Source organism: Carassius auratus, chromosome 27 (assembly GCF_003368295.1).
Source record: "Carassius auratus strain Wakin chromosome 27, ASM336829v1, whole genome shotgun sequence".
Lineage (NCBI taxonomy): Eukaryota > Metazoa > Chordata > Actinopteri > Cypriniformes > Cyprinidae > Carassius > Carassius auratus.
The window spans coordinates 22,776,543-22,800,698 of NC_039269.1; the positions used below are offsets into that span (position 1 = coordinate 22,776,543).

Consider the following 24,156-nt stretch of genomic DNA (forward strand, 5'->3'; position numbering starts at 1 on the left):
GTGAACTTTTGAAATGAGAAGCCAGATATGTCTAGTTTCTAGTTTCAGGTTTACTGAAATTTAAAGAACTGAATGTTGTTCACTGATACCACTTTTTTAAATTGATACATTTATGTGACTTTTAAAGGGGTCATAGGATGCCTATTTTCCACAAGTTTATTTGATTCTTTAGGGTCTTAATGAAAAGTCTGTAACATAGTTTGGTTCAAATTTCTCAGTGGTAGTGTAAAAAAAACTATAGGGCCGGGACTCGATTAAAAAAATTTAATCTAATTAATTAGAGGCTTTGTAATTAATTAATCGAAATTAATCGCATTTTAATCGCATAAAAATATTTGACCTGAGAACAGTGAGAAGTAATTTTTTTCACATGGATTTATAGTATACCATTGAATAATGACTGAATACATAAGCTTAAGCAACAAAATAGTTTATTTTTGTTCAACCAAGTCTAGCAGACCAGTGCAATTTTTGCCATGAAGTGTAGCAATAGCATATTTAGAAACAATTTAGAAATAGAAAATTTCAGAAATTCAGGAAGCTTATAGGTGCTGGAACCTTGTGTAAAGTGTTTTTTTTTTTTTTTTTTTTTTTTTAAGTAAAACACAATACTGTCAATTACATTCAGGAAATTGGAAACACTGATTATTAGAAAACATCTCTCTGTTGCTTCAGAGGCCATAACATACTAAGTCCAACTCTCAATAACCTTGGCCAAAACAATAAAGAGTTCAACATAAACTGTTGCACCAACAAAATAATACATAGTTTAACATAAAGTGTAAAGTCCACGCTAGCTGCTATATGTTTTGCGCTGAGGTGATCCTTGAGGCTCGATGTGCTGCTGCAGTGATATGCGAACGCTAGTTGGTGCTTCAGTATAATCGGTCCCGCCGAAACGCATCCAGTGAGAAATGTTCCGCGGTGCAAAAATAAGTTATAAAAAATGCGGGAATTTTTTTTCTGTAATTAATTAATCTTAGTTAACGCGTTATTTTTTGTGTAATTAATTAATCTCAATTAACGCGTTAAAGTCCCGGCCCTAAAAAAAAACATTTTTTTACCCTGTCAAAAACAGCTCTTTTCAGAGCAAGCAGTTTTGTAGCATTTTTCTTTAAATGTTAATGAGCTCTGCTGACCCCGCCCCTCTCTTCCAGCCGCTCTCTGGGGGACTATTTACTTAAGCTGCATTCAGCATGAAACTTGCTAATTAGCACATTATTAAAGGACATTTGCAAATATTCATTAAAAAAAACCTTACATTCACTTCTTCTGTTGGTGAAGCTGGATCATGAATGATCGCTAATGTTTTTTCATATCCCCTACTACCCCAATATTTTTTGTATTTTTTATATTATTCAAAATTATGTATAATTATTTTAATATTAGTATATATTATCGTTTTCATTTTTTCATTTTTTATATTTTTCGTTTTTAATTACATTTTTAAGTTACTTTCTTATAAGCTTATAAGCTTTCCAAATAGTTTTAAATACATGTTATTTACTTTATTTCAGTTTTAGTTATTTCATACTTTTATAAATACTTTTGTTTTAATTCAATATTTATTTTATTTCATTTAGTTACATTTCTAAAAAAATATATAGTTTTAATTTTATTTAATTATAACAACACTGCCACATATTTTCATGTTTTTCATTACAGTGGGAACACTGGTTCTTTAAAGAAAAAACTGTTATTATTATTATTATTATTATTATTATTATTTAGTCATCTTCTGGCCCGCTTGTAGGCTTGGAGTGCCCCTGAACTCTGCTGAGTATCACTGTTCTGAAGGTTGATGTTTTTTCAACAATAAATTCAAGCTTCATTTGATGTAAACTCAGTTCTGAGGTCAAAGGGATATTGAACTTCATTCTATGTTTAATGTTATGCTATTATAAACTTTACTTGATATTGATTGTAGGTTATGAATTAAAATTAATTACTACAAGAAAACATAGGCATATTTTGTGTAGTAATTATTGGCTACAACTAGCTGCTATTCATTTATAGTCACCTTTTTTGGACCACTAGTCAGCAAATACTTGGTAAACAGGATTAATGACAGTCACAGAAACAGAGGTATATCTTTAATTAAATCAATCTAATTGATTGCTATATGTAATTACAATTTCATTTTGATTAGCACATGAGTTGTTTACTTTGTAATTAGTTCATTTCCACCAGATTGACCCATTCAAGTGGATTCGTGGACCGGCTGTGAACATGACAGACAGGCATTATCACACTGACAGGGTCAAGCAGCCAATCACAGAGACTTTCTGTGACTTTTCAGACTCCACGTTCAGGATCTCTGAGAGCACAATGAGCTCCAGGAAAGCAAAAGAGACGCTGCCTCACTCTGAAACTTCATCCGCTGATGGACCTCAGAAAAATGAGACCTTACGCACAGTTTTAGCTTCTATTTCGTACTATTTGTTTTGCTCCTTCTGTCATTTGAATTTCTTTCTTGCATCCTCAAACAAAACGCCCCAAAAATAGTTTGTGTTAATCTCAAAAGCTTTAGCATTTCCTAAATGAGAAACATCCAACAACTCATTCCCATTAACCTCACAAAGCTTTAAACTGGTGGGTTCAAATGGGAAACTTGTCCTTCAAGCGTTTGTCCTACTGTCCTCCAGTGAAGACAATTTGGTGTGGCTAAACCAAATTAAAAAGACATTAAACAAAAAGCATCTCTTTTTTTCATGTCAAGCGCCTAGCTGTTTAAATAAGATAACATGAAAGACTTGTATCAGGAAGATGCTGGGAAAAAACAGGGAGAGGCAAGCAAATCAATAATTTATATGGTAATTAGAATTCCTGACATGGGCGGCTGTGGCGTGGGCAGATGTGGCTGAGCCGAGAGCCACCTGTGTACAGTACAGAGAGCCCGGTGACTTTGAGCTCTCGCTGGCTTTGTGTCGCAGAGATGCACTGTCCATCAGCAGCCATCCCCCATCTGCACAGTGGCCGGATGGGCCTTCCTTTCTCCCATGGAGATTGCCAGAGATCCTACATGGTTTTCATTTGACTGCTGATTATTCCCTGATTGACAGCTCAGACTGAAAGGGAGCGAACCAGGCACGGAGGGGGTGTTGTTCTGAGTCAACATCCCCTCCACCCAAACCCCCCTAAATCAGCAGGGCGTAGCGCTGCTTATCATACACGACGCAGTGTTGTCTCCGCACACAGGAGAGAGAGAGAGAGAAAGAGGGAGAGATGCCAAAGAGAGCAGCAAAAAAGTTCAAAGATACTCTTCAACTCTGTGTTTCTGCTCCTGTCCTCCCAAACTGATTTTTATGCAAGCTCCCAGCCTGGTCCTGCATTGTGAAGGCTTTTGTTTCAAGGCTGGAAAAGGCCTTCGGACACCCCCCGACTCTATTCAGAACCCCAGCCACTCCCTGAGAGGATTGTTTGGATACCGGCAGCTCTATGGGCGACACGGTCCCTAAGGGGATTGATGCCTTTTCGGCAGGGTCGGTGGGGTCAGCGATGAGAGATGGATCTGAAAGGTTATCGCTGGGAAGTGGGGGCTGATCTCAATTGTCTGCTGGTAAAAGAACACGTCCATCAGACCTGGTCAGACTTAACCCCCGGACTTCCATCTCTCCACTTGTATTGATCAGCTGTGATGACATCTTGACAGGCGTCTTCTACACAGCAGCCGGCGGTTGAGGTTGGGTGCTCTCCAATGAACCCAGGATCCGGTGTGTTGAACATGCCACAAGAATACACAATGACCTGGGATGGGTGCTGGGGTGCTGGGGCGCTGGGGGAGGGTTGTTCAGGTTGACAATGACAAAATATAAATAAATATATATATATTTATTTACACATTTTAATTACATTTTCGCTGTGATATAACAAAAAAAATGCACTCTGTATAAAAGTCAGTAGTTTTTTTTCTTTCTATCACACATATTTATATATCTACTTTATATTTATTCTTATATATATATATATATATATATATATATATATATATATATATATATATATATATATATATATATATATATATATATATATATATATCTTTTTTTTTTTTTTTTTTTTTTTTACAATATTGTAAAGATACAAACATAAAAGTTTGGGGTTAGTAAGTTTTTTTAATTTAGTTTTTAAAAGAAATCTATCACCAAGGATGCCTTTATTTGCACAAAATACAGATTTTTTTATTTATTTTTATTTAATAACAGTTGTATGTACAATGTTTTCGAATATATATTTTTAAATGTGTTCCTGTGATGGCAAAGCTGAATTTTCAGCATCATTCCTCATTAGTGTCACAGGATTCTTCAGAAATCAATATAATATGCTGATTTACTGCTCAAGAAACATTTCTTATTATTATCAACATTGAAAACAGTTGTCTTAATATTTTTGTTTAAACCATGATACTTATTAGTCAGGATAATTTATGAATAGAAAGTTTTTAAATTGTAAATAACATATATTGTCACTTTTGTTCTATTTAATGCATCCTAGCTGAATAAAATTATTAAATTAAAAAAGTCTTACTTACCCCAAACCTGTTTAATATATTTAACTTTATAGAAAACTTATATTGGTTTTATGTATAGAACTTTCAAGCCTTTATTCAGATAAAATAATATGGAGATGAGGAAGATAGAGGGGGTCTTTGCCAGCATAAAATGAAGCCCTCTGTTCTTGACCAGTCCCACTGCAAAAAGCTTGAGAGGGACATTGAAATGTTTCTTTGTGGACATTTGACTGCAGTCAGGTCTCCCCTTCCTTCTCACCAGACCCTTATAAGGAAATAAGCAGTAGAGTTGTTGTGTCTGTAGAGCACAGATGAATGAAGTAATCTGTCAGAAAGCTGGTGTCTGGGGAGCAGAGATGAACGGTGTTGCTGATGTTCTGGTGGAGGCGACTCAATAGTGACTCTTTGCTCTCAGGTCACTGAGTGCTATGTGGGGTAATTTGCCATGGGAACACTGTGTCGCAGACCATTGTATGTGACGGCACCAAGCTTGTGAAGGTCAGAGCAATTTCCTCCGAAGGAAGAAAATCTCAGACTTTGTTCCTGATTTGGTTGTCAAGGGGTCAAACTAACCACCAAGAGGATCTTAATCAGATTGATTCATTGGCTTGTTGAACGATTCTGTTTGTCACAAGCTCATTATTTCTCTTCAACTTCCTTTTCAACAGCCTCCCCTCATCCTAACCACGCTGGAAAGCCGTGTTTAAAGCTGAAGGTGTACGTGAAGCCTACAAGTAAGTCATACTCTAACTGTTTTGCCCTGCCGGCGCAGAAAATAATATCCCCGCATGTCTACATGCCAACCTTCTGTTAGACATAACAGGAATGCAAATAAGCAGTGTTTGACACATTTTCCAGGAACATTTTGTTAATGAGATGTCATATTTATTTTCAAGCCGTGGGAATGTGTTCAAATGCAGTCTACATCCATCAAACCAGCAGCTGAGGTCTAACGGGAACTTTGAGAACTAGTGTGGATTATTTAAATTTACCTTCATCACTCACCAATGGATACCTAAAGGGATAGTTCACCCAAAAAGACATTTCTGTCATAATTTACTCACACCCTTAATTGAGTTAAACCTGTATGAACGATGACAACGTGAACTATCTCTTAAATTGTTGAGGAAAGTCAAATTTGAAAAGGGTGTTAGGTAATGTTATTATAAGTTATATTCATAGTTACATCCCTTCTTGTTTTACACATTTTAAAAATAACGGTGCAGACAAAATTTTTTACTTGCCACAGGGTTATTCATTATGCCAATGATGTAATCTCTGGTGCTCAGTTGCTGATTGGGATTTCTACCCAGCTACTGTTTACAATACAGTTGTGTTGTGGATAAATGTTTTATCTTGTAAGAAAACAAGTTAATAAATTACAATAGAAACAATTTGACTTAAATCCTTATATTGAAAAAGACTGAACAATTGGCTGAATAACTCACTCAGAGAAGAAAATGAAAAATATTCGTTTTGTTTAGTTTTTTACTGTGTGCCAATTTCTTCTTTTGAACATATGATATGTAAATTCTGCTTTATTCCCAAATCATACACTGTTCATAAGTTTAGGGTCAGTAAGTTTTTAAAATAAAAATGAATTGATACTGATCAAAAAATGAAAGTAAAGAAAAAATCAGTTTCAAATAAATGTTCTTTGGAACTTTATTTGTTAAAGAATCGTACAAAAATGTATCAGTTTCCATATAAAAAAACAACATAATAAGCTGCAGTACTGTTTTGAACACTGATAATACTACCATAATAATATTAAATTCTTGATAAGCAGCAAGAGCCTATTAGAATGATTTCTGAAGGATCATGTGACACTGAAGACTGAAGATAATTTTTTTCATCACAGGGATAAATAAAAAAATAAACCACTTTTTTAAATTGTAAAAATATTTCACAATATTATAGGTTTTACTATATGTTTGATAATAAATTCCTTCTTGGTAAGACTTCTTTCAAAAGAAATGGAAAAAACGAACAACCCCAAGTTTTTTAATTGTATTCTGGTCCCTTTGTCTAAAACAACATCGCTCCAAGTAGAAATCCAGTGTTTATTATAAATTGATCAGCACAGATACGTCAGGTCTGTGTAATCTATGAAAACGCTGTGTGAAATGTGAACCAGATCCTCCGCCTCAGTAATTAAACTCTAATTAGGTCAGTGCTGTGGGCCCGTGCTGCTTTGAGTAAAGGTATGCATTTCCTGGTGCTTCCTCTCGGCGTGCTGTCTCTCTGTGTTTGTGTGTTTCAGATGGTTCGGGCTACGAGTCTCCAGAGCCGTTCCTGACTGATCAGAGCCAGCGCTGCAGGGCAGACGGCCCGTGCCTAGCTGCGCTGATGTTGCTGCTGGCCTTTCTGCTGGCCCGCGTTTAAGAAGCTCCGCCGCTGCCCAGACAGCCTACCGCTCTCCCTCCATCTATACTCCCTCAGGGAAGCCCTCTCATCCAGACCCCCGGCTGCAGACTTCTTTTTAACCGAACGAGCTCCTCGCCACTGATCTGAGGACAAGAGACGTTCGCCCTGCTTTAGCGGCTGATGTAAAGCTGAACACCCGGAGTCTGTCGTGGAATGTGACCTTTTATATATATGCTGTCATGTAATCGAGGCTTGTATTCATGTGCCATTTAGTCACATTTCAGGGCATCGCGGTTTACAAAAGATTTCAGACACTTATTTGGATAGCTAAAATGCCCCCCCACATAGTCTTTACAACCATACTCAGCCCAGAAATAAAGAGGATTTTCTCCTCCTAATAACAAATGACACCAAAGGACTCTCTTCAGAGGTTTAGTTTTATTTTCTGTTTGAAGGGAGAGAAGAAATGTGTTTTGTGGTAGCCAGCAGCTAGGGACTTAGTGTTAGACATTCACATGCATGTGAAACACTGTGAAACAGAGGAAAAACTGACCTTCTTACAATAGCGACGATATATTTTTATTAGCAAAAACCAGACAAACGTAGACCTTCTAGCCACTCTTCTGGTGTAAAGCTCAGCTTGTGGAGTTGGGATCAGACGCAGCCAAATGTCACTGCTCACTCAAAACTGTGTGTTTGCTGGTGGGACAAGGACTCCCAATCTCTGAGATCGCTTTGGTGCAAACCCAAATGCCGCTTAATAAGACTCTGCATTGGTTTTTCTTTCCAGCTCTGTGGGACAGACAAGCAATGGAAGGCAGTGAGGATCTAGCCACTTTTAATTCACCGATGCACACACTGCAGGCATGGCTGAGAAGGAAATGGATTTTTTGTATTCTATTTCATGTTATTTTTGTAGCATTTAAAAGCAACATCAATTATTCATGTGATACGAGGAACGGTCTTGAGTGGCGATACAGTGTGTGAGTCAGCAGTCGGATGTATTCAGAAGGGCCCACTCTCTCACTCTTACTGTTGTTATTGTGGTCTTGTCAAACTGTATTCAGTATTTAAAGAGACAGAACGCATTTCTTTCCATCTGATTTGATTGTGTCCTCTTTTTCATGTGACGTTTTGTACAGTCAACATGTTCTGTCGAACTGAAGAAACATGCTGAAATGGAAAAATCTAAAATAAAGCATTTTTGTCTACGAGATGCACTGATGTAAGAAAAGAAGCATTGTCTGAAGCTGACAACTGACATTTTGGCTCATGTTTGTATAGCATTGATGCAAACCCATAAAATATTTGGAACGAGATGCAGACATCCGTGCTAAAGGCCTTTTGATTTTTTGCCCTTCCCAAAACTCTAAACAGCTAAGCTCTAAACACATTTGTTTTTTTCTGTGCACAAAATGCTTAAATTTCCTGATCTGTAAAGTTCATTGAATACAATGTCTAAAGGCTGATGATTTTTAAGTCATTTTATATCATTTATAACATTTATAAAAATTTTGAAAAGTCCAAAATAAAAACTCATGATAATTTATTACCCTCTGGTAAGAACCTAATTAATCAAATTAATAAAAAGAGACATTAAAGACATTCACTTTTAAATAAATGCTGTATTTTTAGCTTTCTCTTCCATCAAAGAATCTTGAAAATGTGTCATACTTAAAAAGATTAAGCAGCTCAACTGTTTTCAACATTAATGTTAATAAGAAATGTAACTTCAACAAACAAATCAGCTTATTAGAATGATTTCTTATTAGAAGCTTATTAGAAGGATGGTGTGACATTGGAAAATGGAGTAATGCATGCTGGAAAAGCACAGCACAGGAATATATTATATTTTAAAATATATTTAAAGTAGAAAACGGTTATTTAAAAAAATATCCCACATTTATTTTTATCTTTGGTATTTTAGCCATTTATTTATACAAATATATGCTAAAATAAAATAGAATTTGTACAACCATTATAACTAGCAATAGCTACTAATAGTATACACACTCACCATCCACTTTATTAGGTACACCTGTTCAATTGCTTGGTAACACAAATTGATAATCAGCCAATCACATGGCAGCAACTCAATGCATTTAGGCATCTAGATGTGGTGAAGACGACTTGCTGAAGTTCAAACCGAGCATCAGAATGGGGAAGAAAGGGCATTTAAGTGACTTTGAACGTGGAATGTTTTGGTACCAGATGGGCTTGTCTTGAGTATTTCAAAAACTGCTGATCTACTGGGATTGTCACACACAACCATCTCTAGGGTTTACTGAGAATGGTCCGAAAAAAAAAATATCCAGTGAGCTACAGCAGCAGAAGACCACACCTAGTGCCACTCCTGTCAGCTAGGAACAGGAAACAGAGGCTACAAAATTGGCACACGCTCACCAAAGTTAGAAGACTGGAAAACGTTGTCTGGTCTGATGAGTCTCTATTTCTGCTGCGACATGCAAATGTAAGATACAGAACTTGATCATGCCCATCCCTTTATGACTACAGCTTACCCATCTTCTGATGGCTTCTTCCAGCAGGATAATGCACCATGTCACAAAGCTCAAATCATCTCAGACTGGTTTCTTGAACATGACAATGAGTTCACTTTACTCAAATGGCCTCCACACTTACCAGATCTCAATCCAATCCAACAATCCAGGGATGTGGTGGAATGGGAGATGCACATAATGGATGTGCAGCAGACAAATCTGCAGCAACTGTGTGATGTTATCAAGTTAATATGGACCAAAATCTCTAAGGAATGTTTCCAACACCTTGTTAAATCTATGCCAAGAAGAATTTAGTTAGAAAAGCAAAAGTGGGTCCAACTTGGTACTAGCAAGGTGTACCTAATAAAGTTGTGTGTATCTATATATATATATATATATTATATTTTTTCATAACCGTATTATTGCCCCTATATTTAGCCTATGATCATAAAGGCCTCCCGCTATAGCAAGTGCCAGTGTAGCTCCATTCACAGTACATCTACATGAGAAAAGCACATTTAAAAAAAAAATGTTTTACACAGATTTTATAGATGAATAAAAAATAATACTTTTTGCACTTTGAGGTAAAAAAATATTTTCCTTAGAGCTGGTATGCACAACGTATTTTGAATTTTTTCATCCATTGTCCTGAAATAGTACTAACCCCCAGAAATCTCCTACTTGCCTACCATGTAAAATGTGACGAAATCTAACATGTTTAATACTTTAGCAGCAGTTCTATAAATTATTTTTACAGCGGCATTTAAGATATGATTGCCATTTAATGTTGTGGTTTCGGATGCGAGACGGATGAAATGAGTCATGGTCATACATGACTTGACATTCAGGCGAGTGTCTGCTGACATCAGCTCTGGGCTTTGGCCTGGATGCTCATCCAACTATTAGGTGAGGGATCAGTAGCCTGGCTGGGCTTAGAAAAGTGAATGTCCTATCTGAATATTTCATGCAATGTAGACTATGATAAAAAATACATGCACTAGGAAAGCACCAGTGTAGGAGACTTGGAGATGGCACTGCAGATGCAAACCAAACAGCCAGTTAGAGCAGGATATTAATGACAATAAGGATGATCATTACAGGTGATAAAAAGGGAGTAAAAGATGTATGCCTTACATCTTCAGTCAGTGTCACAGCATGATGTGCCTTATGCTGTCATTTGTAAATATAATTTGACATAATTTTAATGTAGTAGACTCAATATAAGTAACAGCGCGTGTGTTGTATGCTGATTTACCAGTGAACAACAGATGTTTGCTGCCCCCTTGTGAATGAGAACTTTTAGCATGCTTGGTTTGTTGAGTATTTTGTCCATACTTCTAATGTCAAACCTATATAAAAAGCATATAGAGCTAATATCATATAAACTCTTTACTTTTGATACATATGTAAAATATATAAAGAGATAGTTCACCGAAAATGAAAACTCAGTCATCATTTACTCGACCTCATGTCGTTCCAAATCTCTGTATGCATTCCTTTCTTCTGCTGAACTCAAAAGAAGACATTTTAAAGAATGTTGCTTACCAAACAGTTTTGGTTACCATTGACTGACAGATATGTGTCATCATTTACTCATATAAGGGTGAAAAAATTACAGGGGACTGTTTCCCATTAACCAGTAGTATCTTCTGTCTGTGTGCTACATTCTGCCTTCCACAGTTCCCTGAGGTAAAACACAAACACTCACGTCTCAAGGCTCCTGAAAAGTCAGTACATGTTGAATCTGTTGGAGACATGAGCTTTTTGAAAGCAATAAAAACGCATCCAAACACATTTAGAGTCGAACATCTACAGAGAGCACACTTCAAAAGCTATTATGAAATGAAAAGGTTTGTGGGAAGAGCGGGAAATTCTGCGGAGAGATCACAGGAGATCAATGTTTTTGATCAACAAAGAAATACAAAAGCTTCAAAAGACCTTGACAGACATAAACCTGATAAGCGGATATTGTCATAAAGCCTACGCTGCACATCTGAGATCAGTAAGTACTGCCTTTTCAACTTGTGAAGAATCCAAGAAAGCAAAGAAATGCGGTAATATTGATTTGAATGTTGAAAGCGGCAACTCTATGAAGTCTAACCACATGTTTGGCCAGAAGCATGACGGTTTGGTTGATGAAACCTCTGGTGATTGTGAGAGGGATCTGTCAGAACTCAAACAGCTGACTTCAGAGACCTATAAAACATGATGCAGCACTAATACCTACGTTTCAAAAAACCGCCAGGATGATTATTTCAAAGCCTCATTGTCTCATTTTGAGTTATCCTCAAGTGAATGCAATGAAAAAGATTAGGATAAAAGTGATGGACGTCCTCAAAAGAGCCCTTTTCACATATTGCAAAAGCAGATCTCCTCGCCTCCTACACATTTCCCCCTTCACAGAAGAGCAAAACAAACGCCTCAAAGACAACAAAAAGTTGCTCTTCATGTGCCTCATGTGAGCCCTTATGTGAGCAAGGTGGTTCTTTATAATATGAGTACACAGCAGCAAAACCATGGCAAGATGTTGTCAAGATACTTACAAAACCAAGACAGCATGAACAATGGCAGAAGTCACATATCGAAGGCAGCCATATGGTCTTGAGCTGCACATCAGTTATTCTCAAAAAGTATCAGAGCATTTAAGAGTTCAGATGTGATGTGTGGTGTTCTTCTGTTTGCACTTTAAATAAACACACATTTGACCTTATATTTTACAGAGGATCCTCAGAACATGTCAGATAACAATGAAAACCATCATCATGAAGTGAATTAGAGTAATCCATCCCTTGTTTCATGGGCTATGGGTTCTTGAACTTTATAAGCAATTGATTTGTAAAGCTTTCTGTATACTATTATATGAAACCCATCATCCTCTAAGGGATTCAATTCCTTTCTGTCTGATCCACATTTCATGCACGGCCAGACATAATGCCCTACATTCAGTTCATCAATAGAGACATCAATACCATTCTGCAAATGTTTCCAGGCTTGGAAAAGAAGCACAGATGCTCTTTCTTGAAAATATGTACTTGTTTTACCAACTTGAACAAAGTGTTAGTCAGAGAGATGCTGCTGCTGCTAATGGGATGCCTTTCCACATGCCTTACAGGTGTTTTTTTTTGTTTGTTTTTTTTTTTGTAATGGTTTGAACAGCAGATTAATAAAATGAATTTATAAACCATGTTTGAAGATTAGAATAAATTCAGTGTAGACAAAGCTAATGATTGTACTGATTTCACAACTCGCAATCAAGTAAATCTCACATAGATATAAATGCAAGCTAAACATTTTACAGGTGAGTAAACATTAGCTGTGAATTACATGAAGTGCAAACTTTCCTCAGCAGAGAAACCAAACAGATGAAATCTTGGCTAATGCTTTTTAAACACATCTTTGTAGCCCTGTCACACACCAGTGATTCTCAACCTTTTTTTAAAAGGGCTTTCTACCTACCCTTTTAAAAATAATGGTTCCAAAAAAGGAATTTTTAGTGATGGCGTAGCCATAGAAGCAGCATTTTGGTTCCCTAAATAACTTTTCACTAAACAGTTCTTAAAAGAACCAATTTTCTTAGTGTGAAAAACCATTTAATAATCTAAAAAAAAAACATTTTCCACTATGCACTCTTAAAAATAAAGGTTCCAAAAGAGGGGGTTGGCAATCAAGGAGAACAATATTAGATTTCCCAAAGAACTTTTCAGTTTACAGTTAAAATAAATGTGATGGCATATTTAGTTATAAAACCCATCATGTCTTAATGAAACTAACAGAGACAGAGGTTGTGTGTGTCTGTGCATATGTGAGGTGATCTAACAAAAACATAAGTGCCAGGAGACTGTGGTGACATGTGGCACATCTCCCACACTCTGAACAGCTTGTAATGAGAACCAGTGGGGTTTCATCGTAGCCTAACAACCCTCGTGTTTGTTTCTGCAAATCTATCAGTAGTCTGTAGATTGCTGCTCTCTTGATGAATTCACACACTCCGAGTTGATTGCCTCTTCACTTTGCCAACTCAGTGCTCATATACTTGAAAGTTTTGCAGCTTTGTTTTTAACTAGCAATATGAATATAAATTTAAAAGCATAGTGTGAAAGAGTGATTTTAGTAAACACAACCTCATAAGATAATTTGCGACATTCAAAGCTTGATTGACTAAAACTGGTAATCAATTCAATTGAAGGTTGTTTTTTTTAATGACACAAACATTTCTAACCTACACCGAGCTAAGAAATGTACAAGCACTACTCAGGAACATCACGTAACAGCAGGCCAACAAAGTTTTATCATAATCAGTGTCAGATGCTCTAGGGGTGATGAACACTTGATTCCTTGTGGAGAACTCCAACAGTTTCCCACCTGACAATGAATAATCCAACACTGAGTTTTTTCATATTAAAGTCACATTTATTCGATCCCAAACAACAGGCATCTTCACACACTGGCATCAATGCCAGAGTGAGAGAAATAATTCATACCACAAAAGCAAAACTCTCCCAAACCTTAGATATAACAGCAGTTGCAAAGCAAACGTGACTTTTACTAAAATGGTTGCACAATAAATGCCTGAAAGATGTGAGGACCTACAAAACCTTGACTATTGATGTGAACAAACTACAGTAAGTGGACATCAAATTTAATCACATGCATAAAATCCACGTTTATGGTGCTTAAAGTCTGATGTGACATGTAAATGTATTAGTTTTATATACTCGCTTTGGAAAAGCCATCAGTGATGAGTGAGCGACCTCTCCCCTCATTGAATAAACACTTTTGGTTGACACCAAAAAGTGACCTGCTGAATTACTCATAAATAAATAATACACAGTGAAAGCTGTAAATAGCAGATATCCCTCTTTGAACCTTGTTGATCTTTATATAGAGAAAGCCCACTAACAAAAGTAAGCATGTTAATACTGTGCCTACACAATGATGAGAACAATTTTCCATAAAAAGCACACAATGTTAAGGGCCTTTCTAAAGTTCTTGGTCCCTCTAAACGGCGCACAGATCATTAGTTGAAGATGACAGCTTTCCACGCTTTGCTGGTTTGCCCGTTTCGAAACGGCTGGCTGTGCAGGGGTTTCAACTCAGGAAAATTTCAACTCAGCTCAGCAAGTCTGGTTGGAGGCCAACTCTCTGAAGCACATCCTCAGGCATGCAAAACACAGGGTTCACTGGTTTGATCTGCTCATCTCCCAGCAAAGACAGACCAGCCACACCAAACAGAGTGTGGAAAGGATCCACCTGGATGTAAATAGAGAACACTGGTAAGAATGTACTGCAGAGACTGATAAGCTCTGTTTAAAGAATGGAAAGACCTAGAGAAACAACATGCAGAATATTTATGCATATGCAAACTTTTGTGTGACGAACTCCAAAGAGAGCTTACCATGTCTCCGGGCCTGTCAGCGAAGCCTCCAGTCTCTTCATCCTGGCAAGCAAGAATAAAACTGCGCAGTTTTGCTTTGTCAATCCAGTGAATTCTGCCAATGATCTTCAAAGAGGCAAGAACCCACCAGGAATAGCAGACATCAGGCAGCTGAAATCAGAGGAAAAAACATCATTGTGTTTGGTCAATCAGCTTGTAATAAATGAATGTTTGATATAATCTAAAATTAAGTTTTATAAACATTAAATAAATTGAATTTCATTTGTGCTTATTATTTACGGTCAATTTTAATTTGGGTTTAATATGTTTTATGGTTCCCAAACAGTTATAATTGAATCTATATATTTAATTACTATTTTTTTTATTGTGTTTTCTTTGCACAAAAAAGTATTCTTCATAACATTATGGTTGAACAACCGACGTAACAAGTACTTAGTACCTTTCATGGCCTTGAACGTTTCAGTTGTGTTGATGTCTATGGAGGGTCAGAAAGCTCTCGGATTTCATCGAAATATTTGTGTTCCAAAGATATTCGAAAGACTTACGGGTTTAGAATGACATGAGGGTGAATTACTAATGACAGAATTTTTTGGGTGAACTATCCTTTCAATTCTTTCATACATAAGTTTAAAATATTCTTGCTTAGCCCCCAGCGTGAGGTTTTTTTTAGGCGACTGTTATTTTAGATCATATTTCCTTATTGTTTCCATTGCGATGCTTGTCATGTGACACAACTTAGCCACAATAGATCCGTATGACACATGGATCGCTTTTATTTAGATTTTCCTGTTTTATTCAAAATATTCACAAACATGCTCAATATATTATGAAACATCTGATATTCCGATTCTGAAATATGTGCAAGTAAATATATTTGGTCGTTTAAAAATTTTTTAATTGACCGTGTTAGTTGATCTATACCGGGTGATGGGTGTCATTCGTTTATCTTCGGAACACAATTTAAGATATTTTGGATGAAAACCGGGAGGCTTGAGACTGTCCCATTGACTGCAAAGTAAGTTACACTGTCAAGGTCCAGACAAGTATGAAAAGCATCGTCAGTCTAAAGTACATCTTACCTTCTCTGGTCTCCCATTTAAGCCTCCTGATGGTAACTGTCTTTCACAGAGCCACCAACCCAACAGATCCGCATTTACTCGATGAAGCCTACCGGTGATAGACAAGAAACCTGTGCAGCAGTAAATCTAGAGACAGGATGAGAAGAACATATGATTACAATGCATGAATACACTAAAATGGTTTAAAGTCAAGGTGGGCATGAAATACCTCAGACAACTCACCTGACCAGCATGGGACTCTGAATCAGGCCTACAACCAAACCCACCATCAAAGTTCATACAGGACAGCACAAACTCAACAGCCTTGTCCATATTGATCTCATCCAACTTGCCCTGCACAGAAAAAAACCTTGAAAAGCTGCAAGAAACACTTAAAAATGCAGTTAAATATAATAATTGAATACAAAAGAATTCAGACCAGTAGTGCCAACGTCGCAACCGCACAAAAGGAAAACCGTGTATCTATTTCTCCTGTTAATGAAAAAAGTGAGCATTTATATTTATTTACATATAATACTTAAAATTGTTTATTCCAGTAATGAATGAATGAATGAATGAATGCACCCCATTTGTCTCCTGCGAACGAGCCATCCTCCTGCTGCAGTCCTTTAACATAGTCCACCACTTTGTCCACATCAATTACATTAATGCGATCATACAACGACAGGATCTAAAGGAAGTAACACACATCTTTTCATGGATTCCCAGTTTTGTGTAGTAATTTCTAGAACCAATAATTAATTCAATATTATGATTGCCTTCTAGATTTAGCAGATTCCTGCTGACCTGTACAGCACTGAGGGTGTAGAGGAGATGAGGGTCGTGGCCGATGCTGGCGCTGATGCCTCCACAGTCATGCTGGCAGGACTTGATGAACTCTATGATCTCCTCGCAATTCATTCGAGACAGCTGACCCATCAGGTCCATCACTGTCAGACCCCAATAGATGCCACTCATTCTCAAGTACTCTGACAGCGTGTACTCCTGCAGGAGATTGTGCACAATAGATTTATTACTTTTTGAAGGAAAACCTTTTTTTTTTTTTTTTTTTTTTTTGCATTTTTGTAAGCCATCAACTTACATAGTCATCCTTCTTGGAGCCATAGGCTGCAATATAGTCTGCATGCTTGTCTAAGAGGAGCGTGTTTGGAGCATCAGGTTTAATGATCACGTCTTTAACCTGGGTCCCCTGCAAAATAAAGTTGTGGCCATCACTTTCTGCCAATAAGTTCAAAAACTACAGTTTGACGCATTCATTTGAACCCAGACTATAAATCGTGCTGAGCCGACTGGGCGGATGACATGACATGTTTCTGCTGCTCTCGTTCTCATCTTTTAGTGTGCGCTGTAATTTTCTTCACATTCGCAGTAAACCGCATGCTCTTTCATTATGAGTTAAACACGACATCATACACTATTAATTACGTTTACCATAAAAGAAAAGTAGTGTGTTTTACATTACCATCCTGACGGAGAAGCAAGATAGAGAACTACAGGCTGACTTCACCAGTCACACACATATTACATCATCACATGTCATTTCTACGGGTGCCAGTAAAGGACAAAACGCATTTAACGTCGACGTTATTACACATAATGGAAAGCTAAAGATGATTCTGCAAATCGCATCTAAACATCGGTACATTGTCCCATGAAAAACTTTTTTTTAAACACACTTGCCCAATAATAAGTGTGGACGAATTTACGTTTTATTAAAAGGTTCCACGTATTTTACGCCTGTTTTGATTTATTAAAGTATTTTTAGTAAGCAAAACAAACAAACAACTCTGTTAACGTTCTTTGTATTCCCGCTCTTCTCTGTGACGACGAAATTGTAAAATTGTTGTTTATCTGAACTCTGAAGTTTTTCTGAAAAGTTATCTGAAATTTTTCAAACTTAAAATCAGCAACTTTACAATTTTTCCAGGTTTCGGTTCAATCAGGGCATCATATAGTTATTTCAGAAGTTAAGAAATTGTGTTCTTCTACTGTACGGTAGTTATCTTCAGGCCATCCATCATAGGGCTTGCAGTACGGAGTTGACTAATTACATATAATGCTAAATTAGTTTGAAATTTGCGACATTTTAAATACAATTTAAAATCATGATTTGTGTGATTTGTTTTTCAGTATATGAACATAAAATTAAATAAAAATCCATCAGTATTATACAAATTATTATTTTTTCCAAATTAAAGCCCTCACTCAGTAAACTACTGTAGTCTGGGACCAAATGATGGTTTGGTTACCAAAAAACATATTTACCATAAATTAAATATTAATATTTGTTTGTCAATTATTTTTCCATAAATTTGGTAATTGAGTTGAATGGTTGAGCTTAAATGCAGTTAACATAATCAGTGTAAAAAATAGAAAGTGATTACAATAAAATAAGCACTTGTGTCTTCCCAACATTGTGTAGGTCCAAATAAAGTTTCTGGTGGAAATCAGTAAGTCGCACTCGCAGGGTTACACTCAAAATGTATGCCAAAGCTAAACATTGCATTTTATAGGGTAATTAATATTAATTAAAAGTTTGGTATAGATATTTGGTCAATAAAATTACAAGTGTTTTTAAAGGAGATTATTTATTTTTGCTTTGAGGACATAATCATTTACAAAAAGAATCTGAGGAAGAGCTGTGTAACGATGTTACTTTGTTCAGATTTAAGCAACTTTGTTAAACACAAAGACGGCAAGTCATGCTGATAAGACATAATGCATCTGGAGACTAGTGTAGGCAATTTACAATCTGTGAGATACAATCCTGAGAACTATTGATCAAAAAAAAAAACACACATTGTCATGTAAAAAAGACACTGTTTTTTTAAGGCATGGAAGTCCTGGGTTTACATGTTCATTGTTTGAATTTTCCAAGGTGTTCTCTTGAGATGATGAGCCTCTGTATTTGTGCAGTCCCTTCATAAATCTGTGGATGCAGACATTAGGACATTAGTCACATTAAAGGATCTTTATCAATTCAAATAAACCAGGTTGGGTCTACAATCCTTACCTGGTAAATCTTAGCGTCTCTCATCAGCTTCTCCACAGGATATTCACTATTGAAACCATTCCCACCAAAGATCTGGACGGCATCAGAGGCACACTGGTTAGCAATGTCTCCAGCAAAGGCCTTAGCGATCGAGGCGTAGTAGGTGTTCCTGCGGCCCTGATCCACTTCCCAGGCTGCTCTCTGATAGGCCATTCTGGCAAGCTCAACTTTCATGGCCATTTCAGCCAGAAGGAATGACACAGCCTGGTGCTGGGGTCAGAAAACAAACACAGTCCGATTACGGTCTTATTAACCTCATGTTACCAGATTGGGTTTTAAAAAGTGTCCATTGAAATAGACTCCTACCTCTGCAATAAACTTGCCAAAAGTCTTTCTTTCCAAAGCATACTTCGTGGCCTCTTCCAGTGCTCTCTGTGCAAGTCCTGTGGCACCTGCAGCCACCTGAAAAACATCAAGAGATTATTTATAAAATAGCATGGAGAATTTGTTAGCAATAATAACTGCAAAAGAACACTTACAGGTGGTCTAGTCTTGTCGAATGCACCCATGGCAATCTTGAAGCCGGCTCCTTCTCCAATCAAAACATTCTCCTTCGGGATTCTTACATCCTCAAACGTGATGCCCCTGGTGTCTGAGCATCTCTGGCCCATGTTCAGTTCCTGTTGGACAAAAGAATGTAGACATAAGCTAACTGTGCAGAATCTCGTAGTGTAATTAATGTAAGTGTACAAGTATTATCTGAGTGCATCAGACTGCAGTTGTCAGCAGCTTGTACCTTTCTGCCAGGCTGGACTCCTGGGGTGTCAGCTTCAACAATGAAGCCTGTGAAAGCCCTGCTAGCAGAGGATTTGGGATCAGGATCTGTGCGGGCCAGCAGGAAGTACCTATAAATGCAAACAGAAGGATTTGTAATAGATCCAAAACACAGTTATGAGTAACGGAATAAGTGGTTTACCTACCAGTTGGCTTTTCCTCCATTGGTGATCCACATTTTCTGACCATTGATCACATATTCGTCTCCTTTCTTAACAGCCCGGGTCTTTATCCCAGCCACATCAGAGCCTGCTCCCGGCTCGGTCACACAGTACGCCTGTCGACACATTTTGATAAGCACATGTGGATGTCTATGTACTGCTAAAGGAAATGCTTCATAAATACTAAAATATTAATGATGGGAAAAACAATGACACACTTACACACATTAGTGGTTCTTCTGTCATTCTGCCCAAATATTTCTTCTTCTGGGCATCATTACCAGCAATAATGACGGGCATTTGCTGCATGGAAAAAATAAAAAAAATTACAACAATAAATCCAAGCATGCACAAATTCCCATTTCATTTAAATATGAAATGATGCACACTTTCATAAAACTGCACTTACTCCCAGAGAGTTTGCCTCAATGGCTGTCTGTACCCCAGTGCAGCCAAAGGCCAGTTCTTCTGTGATGAGACAGGCATCAAATATGCCCAGACCCATTCCACCTAAAACATAAAATACAACATGGTCAGAATTAAAGGAATTGTTGTCTTCATGTTGTACCAAACTCTTAAGACTTACTTTCATCCATTAAACACAAAATGTACATTTGTGAAGTGTATCTTGGGTACGCTTTTCACTACAATGAAAAGCATTTGAATACACCTATTGACTGTTGGTTGAGCATCTGATGCATTAGGCACACAAAATAGCAAACACTTTGGGAATTTTGAAGTTGTCTTCCGATTGTTTGATTCTACAGGACTTCCGGGAGATGTGTGAGTCTCATCCTTTGACAGGCCATCTGGAAACAAAGCCTTGAGGTCGAACCGCCTCACATGTGTTTACAACTATGACAGTGAGCGCTTGTCAGGAGGAATTAAAACCTGGATGTGGAGTTCAAAGCATAGTCTCTTGACCACTGAAGACGACATTCTTGATTAATGTTTGGTTGCATGCCGGTATTGTATTGTAGGGACATCAACTAAACATGACTCTGAACAGAAAAAAACGGTGATTGTGAATGTCAGTCAGATGGCCAATGAAAACTGCAATGGGGTCCAGAGCTTCTGCCATCAGTCTAAAGGTCTTGCTATGTGGTACTAGACTGTTCCAAGCTCTACAACGCCATAAAATACACCATAAAAGGGTTTTGTATGATTTTTGTGTCTAATTTAATCTATTAACACCATAAATGTCAGTTTGTTCTCAAGCTTTCTTATGGTTTCAGATATGATTGTGTAAAGTAAAAGTCATGTGGCCTACTTTTATGATACTGTTATGGTGCTTTTATGGTATAATTGCATAGAAACAAGGAATTAGTAGTACATTATTCTAATGTATCATTTTACGCTCCATGAAAGAAAGTAAGTCAGACAGGTTTTAGAATTACATGAAGGTGAAGAAATGATGACAGAATAATCATTTTTGGGCATCAGTCTACCTACCACACTCTTCTGGAATATGTCCATTCATTAGACCCAACTCCCATGCTCTCTTAATGAGAGGAAATGGATACTGCAAAGAGCATATCAAGAGTTTACTTTTTTCCCCTCAATTCTAAGATATGTAAATTGGAAATTGTGGACACGTGGATTTAAAAAAAACCTACTTCACCACTTCTGTCATATGACGGGGCAGCTGGGACAATCTCCTCCCGTGCAAACTTTCTTGCCACCTCCTGGAACTCTTTCTGCTGGTCAGTTAGTTCTGTTAAATTGAGGAATAATGTATTTGGTTGATCTAACAATGCCTTGGTTTTTTTTTTTACACAGTGAACAGAGGTGATAAAACATACCAAAGCTGAAGCCTCCAAGAGATTCTTTCACCGCAGCAGTAGCTGCTCTGGCGCTAGCTTGAGGTCCAGTACTCTGAAACCTAAGTCCAGCCTGAAAACCTGCCCTCAAAACCTGTTGGACAATGATTAAATGCACATTTAAGCACTGTCATAACAGTTTTAACTATTTAAAGGTGAACAGAATGTCCCTACAGTTAACAAGGAAATGATTCAAATAATAGACAAACCTACCTATTTACATCATTATTGCACTTCATCCCTTTTATTTTGTTTTAAATTGTATAAAATCGCATGTAGAATGAGTATGTATCACTATATATATTTACATACAGTCTGACAAGATAATGTGAAGCACTGTTGTTTGTAGACACGGTTATAAAAGTCAAAGTGAAATTAACTTCACCAATTAATTCATCACAAAAAGGAAAACTGCATAAGTTAATTCCAGATGCAATGATTTTCTCACTAGAAGAAAGCGTAGAAGAGCTGTTGGAATTTCAGCTAATTTTCAGCTTTCCACGCGCTAGGCTAGCATTCTCTTAATTTGAGATTAATAAAATTGCAAGTATGTCATAAATAAAAACTTTTTAACTATTAGATCAACAGAAATACGTGCTTACCTTATTAAAAATCATCGTTATTTCTTTTACAGACGATGGGCAGATCCTTCTTCTTTTTCTTTATATTTCCGGCAGTGTAGACACGTCTAGGCGTATTACTGCCCTCCACAGGTCAATATTTAAATTTAATTCTGTATCATGGAAGAACTGAAGAACTGCTTCAGAGGTCAGTTGATGTTTGTCACTGTATACAAGCAAAGATAAAATAGAAATAAAACTCTAACTCATAATTCTGTCAGTTTAACATAAAGTTCTTTAATTTCAGCCCTATACTTTCTACATTCTAGGACAACATGTCCTACTGTCTCAGGACTCCCACATTAAACACAATCCAGAGACATGTTTTCCTACCATACATAAAATAAATATTTAGCCAACAGTGCTCTGACATCAGTCTACACAGTTTAACTGGATCCCTACGAGACAGTTAAGTATTTAACCATCTATTCCTCACTTCAGGTTGAATAGAAAAGAAGTGCCTACCTCTCAGATCCTTCAGTGCCCTTACAATGTTCATCCAGAAAAAAATGAAGTACTGACCAATCATCGGCCTCTGTTTTATCACGTGATAAAGAACCGTCGATCAAGTGACTTTTGGCCTACTTTTATTATACAACGTCGAAGATGATACAAAATACATCTGGATATCCATATTTACTTCAAAAACATGAAGAACATTTGTCAAATTACAGAAAATCGTATCTTTACTGAACAAATTTTTATTTGGTTAAAAAAAAATGCTTGCTTCAACCTTCTTTTCTGTTTTGCCGGTAAACAGCCCACTAAATAGAAATGAAATGAGCAATTAATTTAAAGAAAGTAATACTTATTCATTAATGCTATAAATTAATTAAAGAATTTCTTTATAAACTTGACAAATAACTGTATTTATAAAAGCTAGGCCTATTATAGAGGGCTTGAAAAATCTGAGACCCCATCGAATGTTATTTAAAAACATATTTAAAAAATCCTTACTGATGTAAAAGGTAGGATTTATAAAATAAACCTCATGATTTTTAATAAAATACCAAATACTAAGAAATTCGATATAGGCTATATCATTTACATTAGTATAATGTATAATGTTAATAATAAAATAAGCCAAAAAAATAAACATTTTAAAATGTAGTTTTATTCAAATTTAAATTTGACTTTATTTACTGTTCTAGCGCACATTGCTAGTTTTGATGTGAACAATTAAACTGTGCAAGTCAATCCGCTGAATTTTTTTTTTGTCTTGCACTTGCAAAACAAGTGTTAAAAGCCAAAATTTTTTAAAACAATGTCTACACATGTTTTAACCAAACTTTAGCACTTCAGTATTTTGTATGCATGTCCTGCTGTGTTATATTTTCTAATGTTAAAATTGCAAACCTGTCTTCATATATATTTTTTCCATTAGTGTATTCATTTTCTCTAGGTTTAGGACTATTTTGGAGAAAAGGAGCCTGCTGGGGAAAGACTTAAGAAATACAAAGTAAACAAGGTAATACACACATTTTTTGCTTAAATTCATTGTGCTGTTGTTGTTAACAGACATGGTTTATTTAGTCTGCCTTAGGATTGCAAGTGTCCTGAAACAAGTGAAGGAGTGAGTGGAAGCTACTCAGGGAGGAGATCAAACTACAGAGAGTCAGAGGAGAGAAGAGCACAAGAGAGAAGGGAGAGAGAATGCTTAACAAATACATTATTTATTAGCCAAGAGAAAAGAGTGGACAAAAAATGGGTACATTACAATTTTTCAATGTATTTAAAAAAAAAAAAAAATAATAAAAAAAAAAGAAAGAAAGAAAGAAAGAAAAAGAAACTTTTTATTGTAAACTTTTTATTCGTGTTTGTAGTTCTCAACCGAATCAGCTCATTGGATTGTGGGTAATCTGGGTTTTATTAGCCATTAG

General features: G+C 36.7%; 3 protein-coding genes across 3 annotated transcripts in view; 1 reads left to right on the top strand and 2 right to left on the bottom strand.

Moving 5' to 3' along the window:
• efna2a (ephrin-A2a) overlaps positions 1 to 8,093 on the top strand; it is a 53,881-nt gene extending 45,788 nt beyond the window's left edge. The window contains exons 3-4 of the mRNA XM_026206712.1: positions 5,179 to 5,244; positions 6,777 to 8,093. Of these exons, the coding sequence (XP_026062497.1) occupies positions 5,179 to 5,244; positions 6,777 to 6,895 (185 nt within the window). The 3' untranslated portion in view covers positions 6,896 to 8,093. The remainder of the gene's footprint in view (positions 1 to 5,178; positions 5,245 to 6,776) is intronic.
• A 5,670-nt stretch (positions 8,094 to 13,763) lies between these two features.
• rabggtb (Rab geranylgeranyltransferase subunit beta) lies at positions 13,764 to 17,435 on the bottom strand. Its single transcript, XM_026206713.1, has 9 exons — positions 17,312 to 17,435; positions 16,931 to 17,038; positions 16,636 to 16,833; positions 16,414 to 16,519; positions 16,268 to 16,320; positions 16,072 to 16,182; positions 15,850 to 15,975; positions 14,771 to 14,920; positions 13,764 to 14,625 (listed from the first exon to the last, which is right to left on the bottom strand). The coding sequence occupies exons 1-9, from the start codon at positions 17,312 to 17,314 to the stop codon at positions 14,485 to 14,487; spliced, it is 996 nt and encodes a 331-aa protein (XP_026062498.1). The 5' UTR covers positions 17,315 to 17,435; the 3' UTR covers positions 13,764 to 14,484.
• A 985-nt stretch (positions 17,436 to 18,420) lies between these two features.
• acadm (acyl-CoA dehydrogenase medium chain) lies at positions 18,421 to 22,807 on the bottom strand. Its single transcript, XM_026206714.1, has 13 exons — positions 22,742 to 22,807; positions 22,259 to 22,442; positions 21,639 to 21,750; positions 21,453 to 21,550; positions 21,289 to 21,358; positions 20,246 to 20,346; positions 20,059 to 20,139; positions 19,822 to 19,952; positions 19,638 to 19,746; positions 19,381 to 19,521; positions 19,208 to 19,303; positions 18,863 to 19,111; positions 18,421 to 18,778 (listed from the first exon to the last, which is right to left on the bottom strand). Exons 2-13 carry the CDS (start codon positions 22,271 to 22,273, stop codon positions 18,707 to 18,709), a joined length of 1,275 nt encoding a protein of 424 aa, XP_026062499.1. The 5' UTR covers positions 22,274 to 22,442; positions 22,742 to 22,807; the 3' UTR covers positions 18,421 to 18,706.
• Positions 22,808 to 24,156: the final 1,349 nt, after the last annotated feature.

Coding starts and splice junctions, on each gene's coding strand:
- acadm (XM_026206714.1), bottom strand. Junction 20,140..20,245: donor TTGAGGCAAACTCTCTGGGA/GTAAGTGCAGTT, acceptor TTTTCCATGCAG/CAAATGCCCGTCATTATTGC. Junction 19,304..19,380: donor TCGACAAGACTAGACCACCT/GTAAGTGTTCTT, acceptor GATGTTTTTCAG/GTGGCTGCAGGTGCCACAGG.
- rabggtb (XM_026206713.1), bottom strand. Junction 16,321..16,413: donor GTTCGCAGGAGACAAATGGG/GTGCATTCATTC, acceptor TTTCATTAACAG/GAGAAATAGATACACGGTTT. Junction 16,183..16,267: donor TTGCGACGTTGGCACTACTG/GTCTGAATTCTT, acceptor TTTTCTGTGCAG/GGCAAGTTGGATGAGATCAA.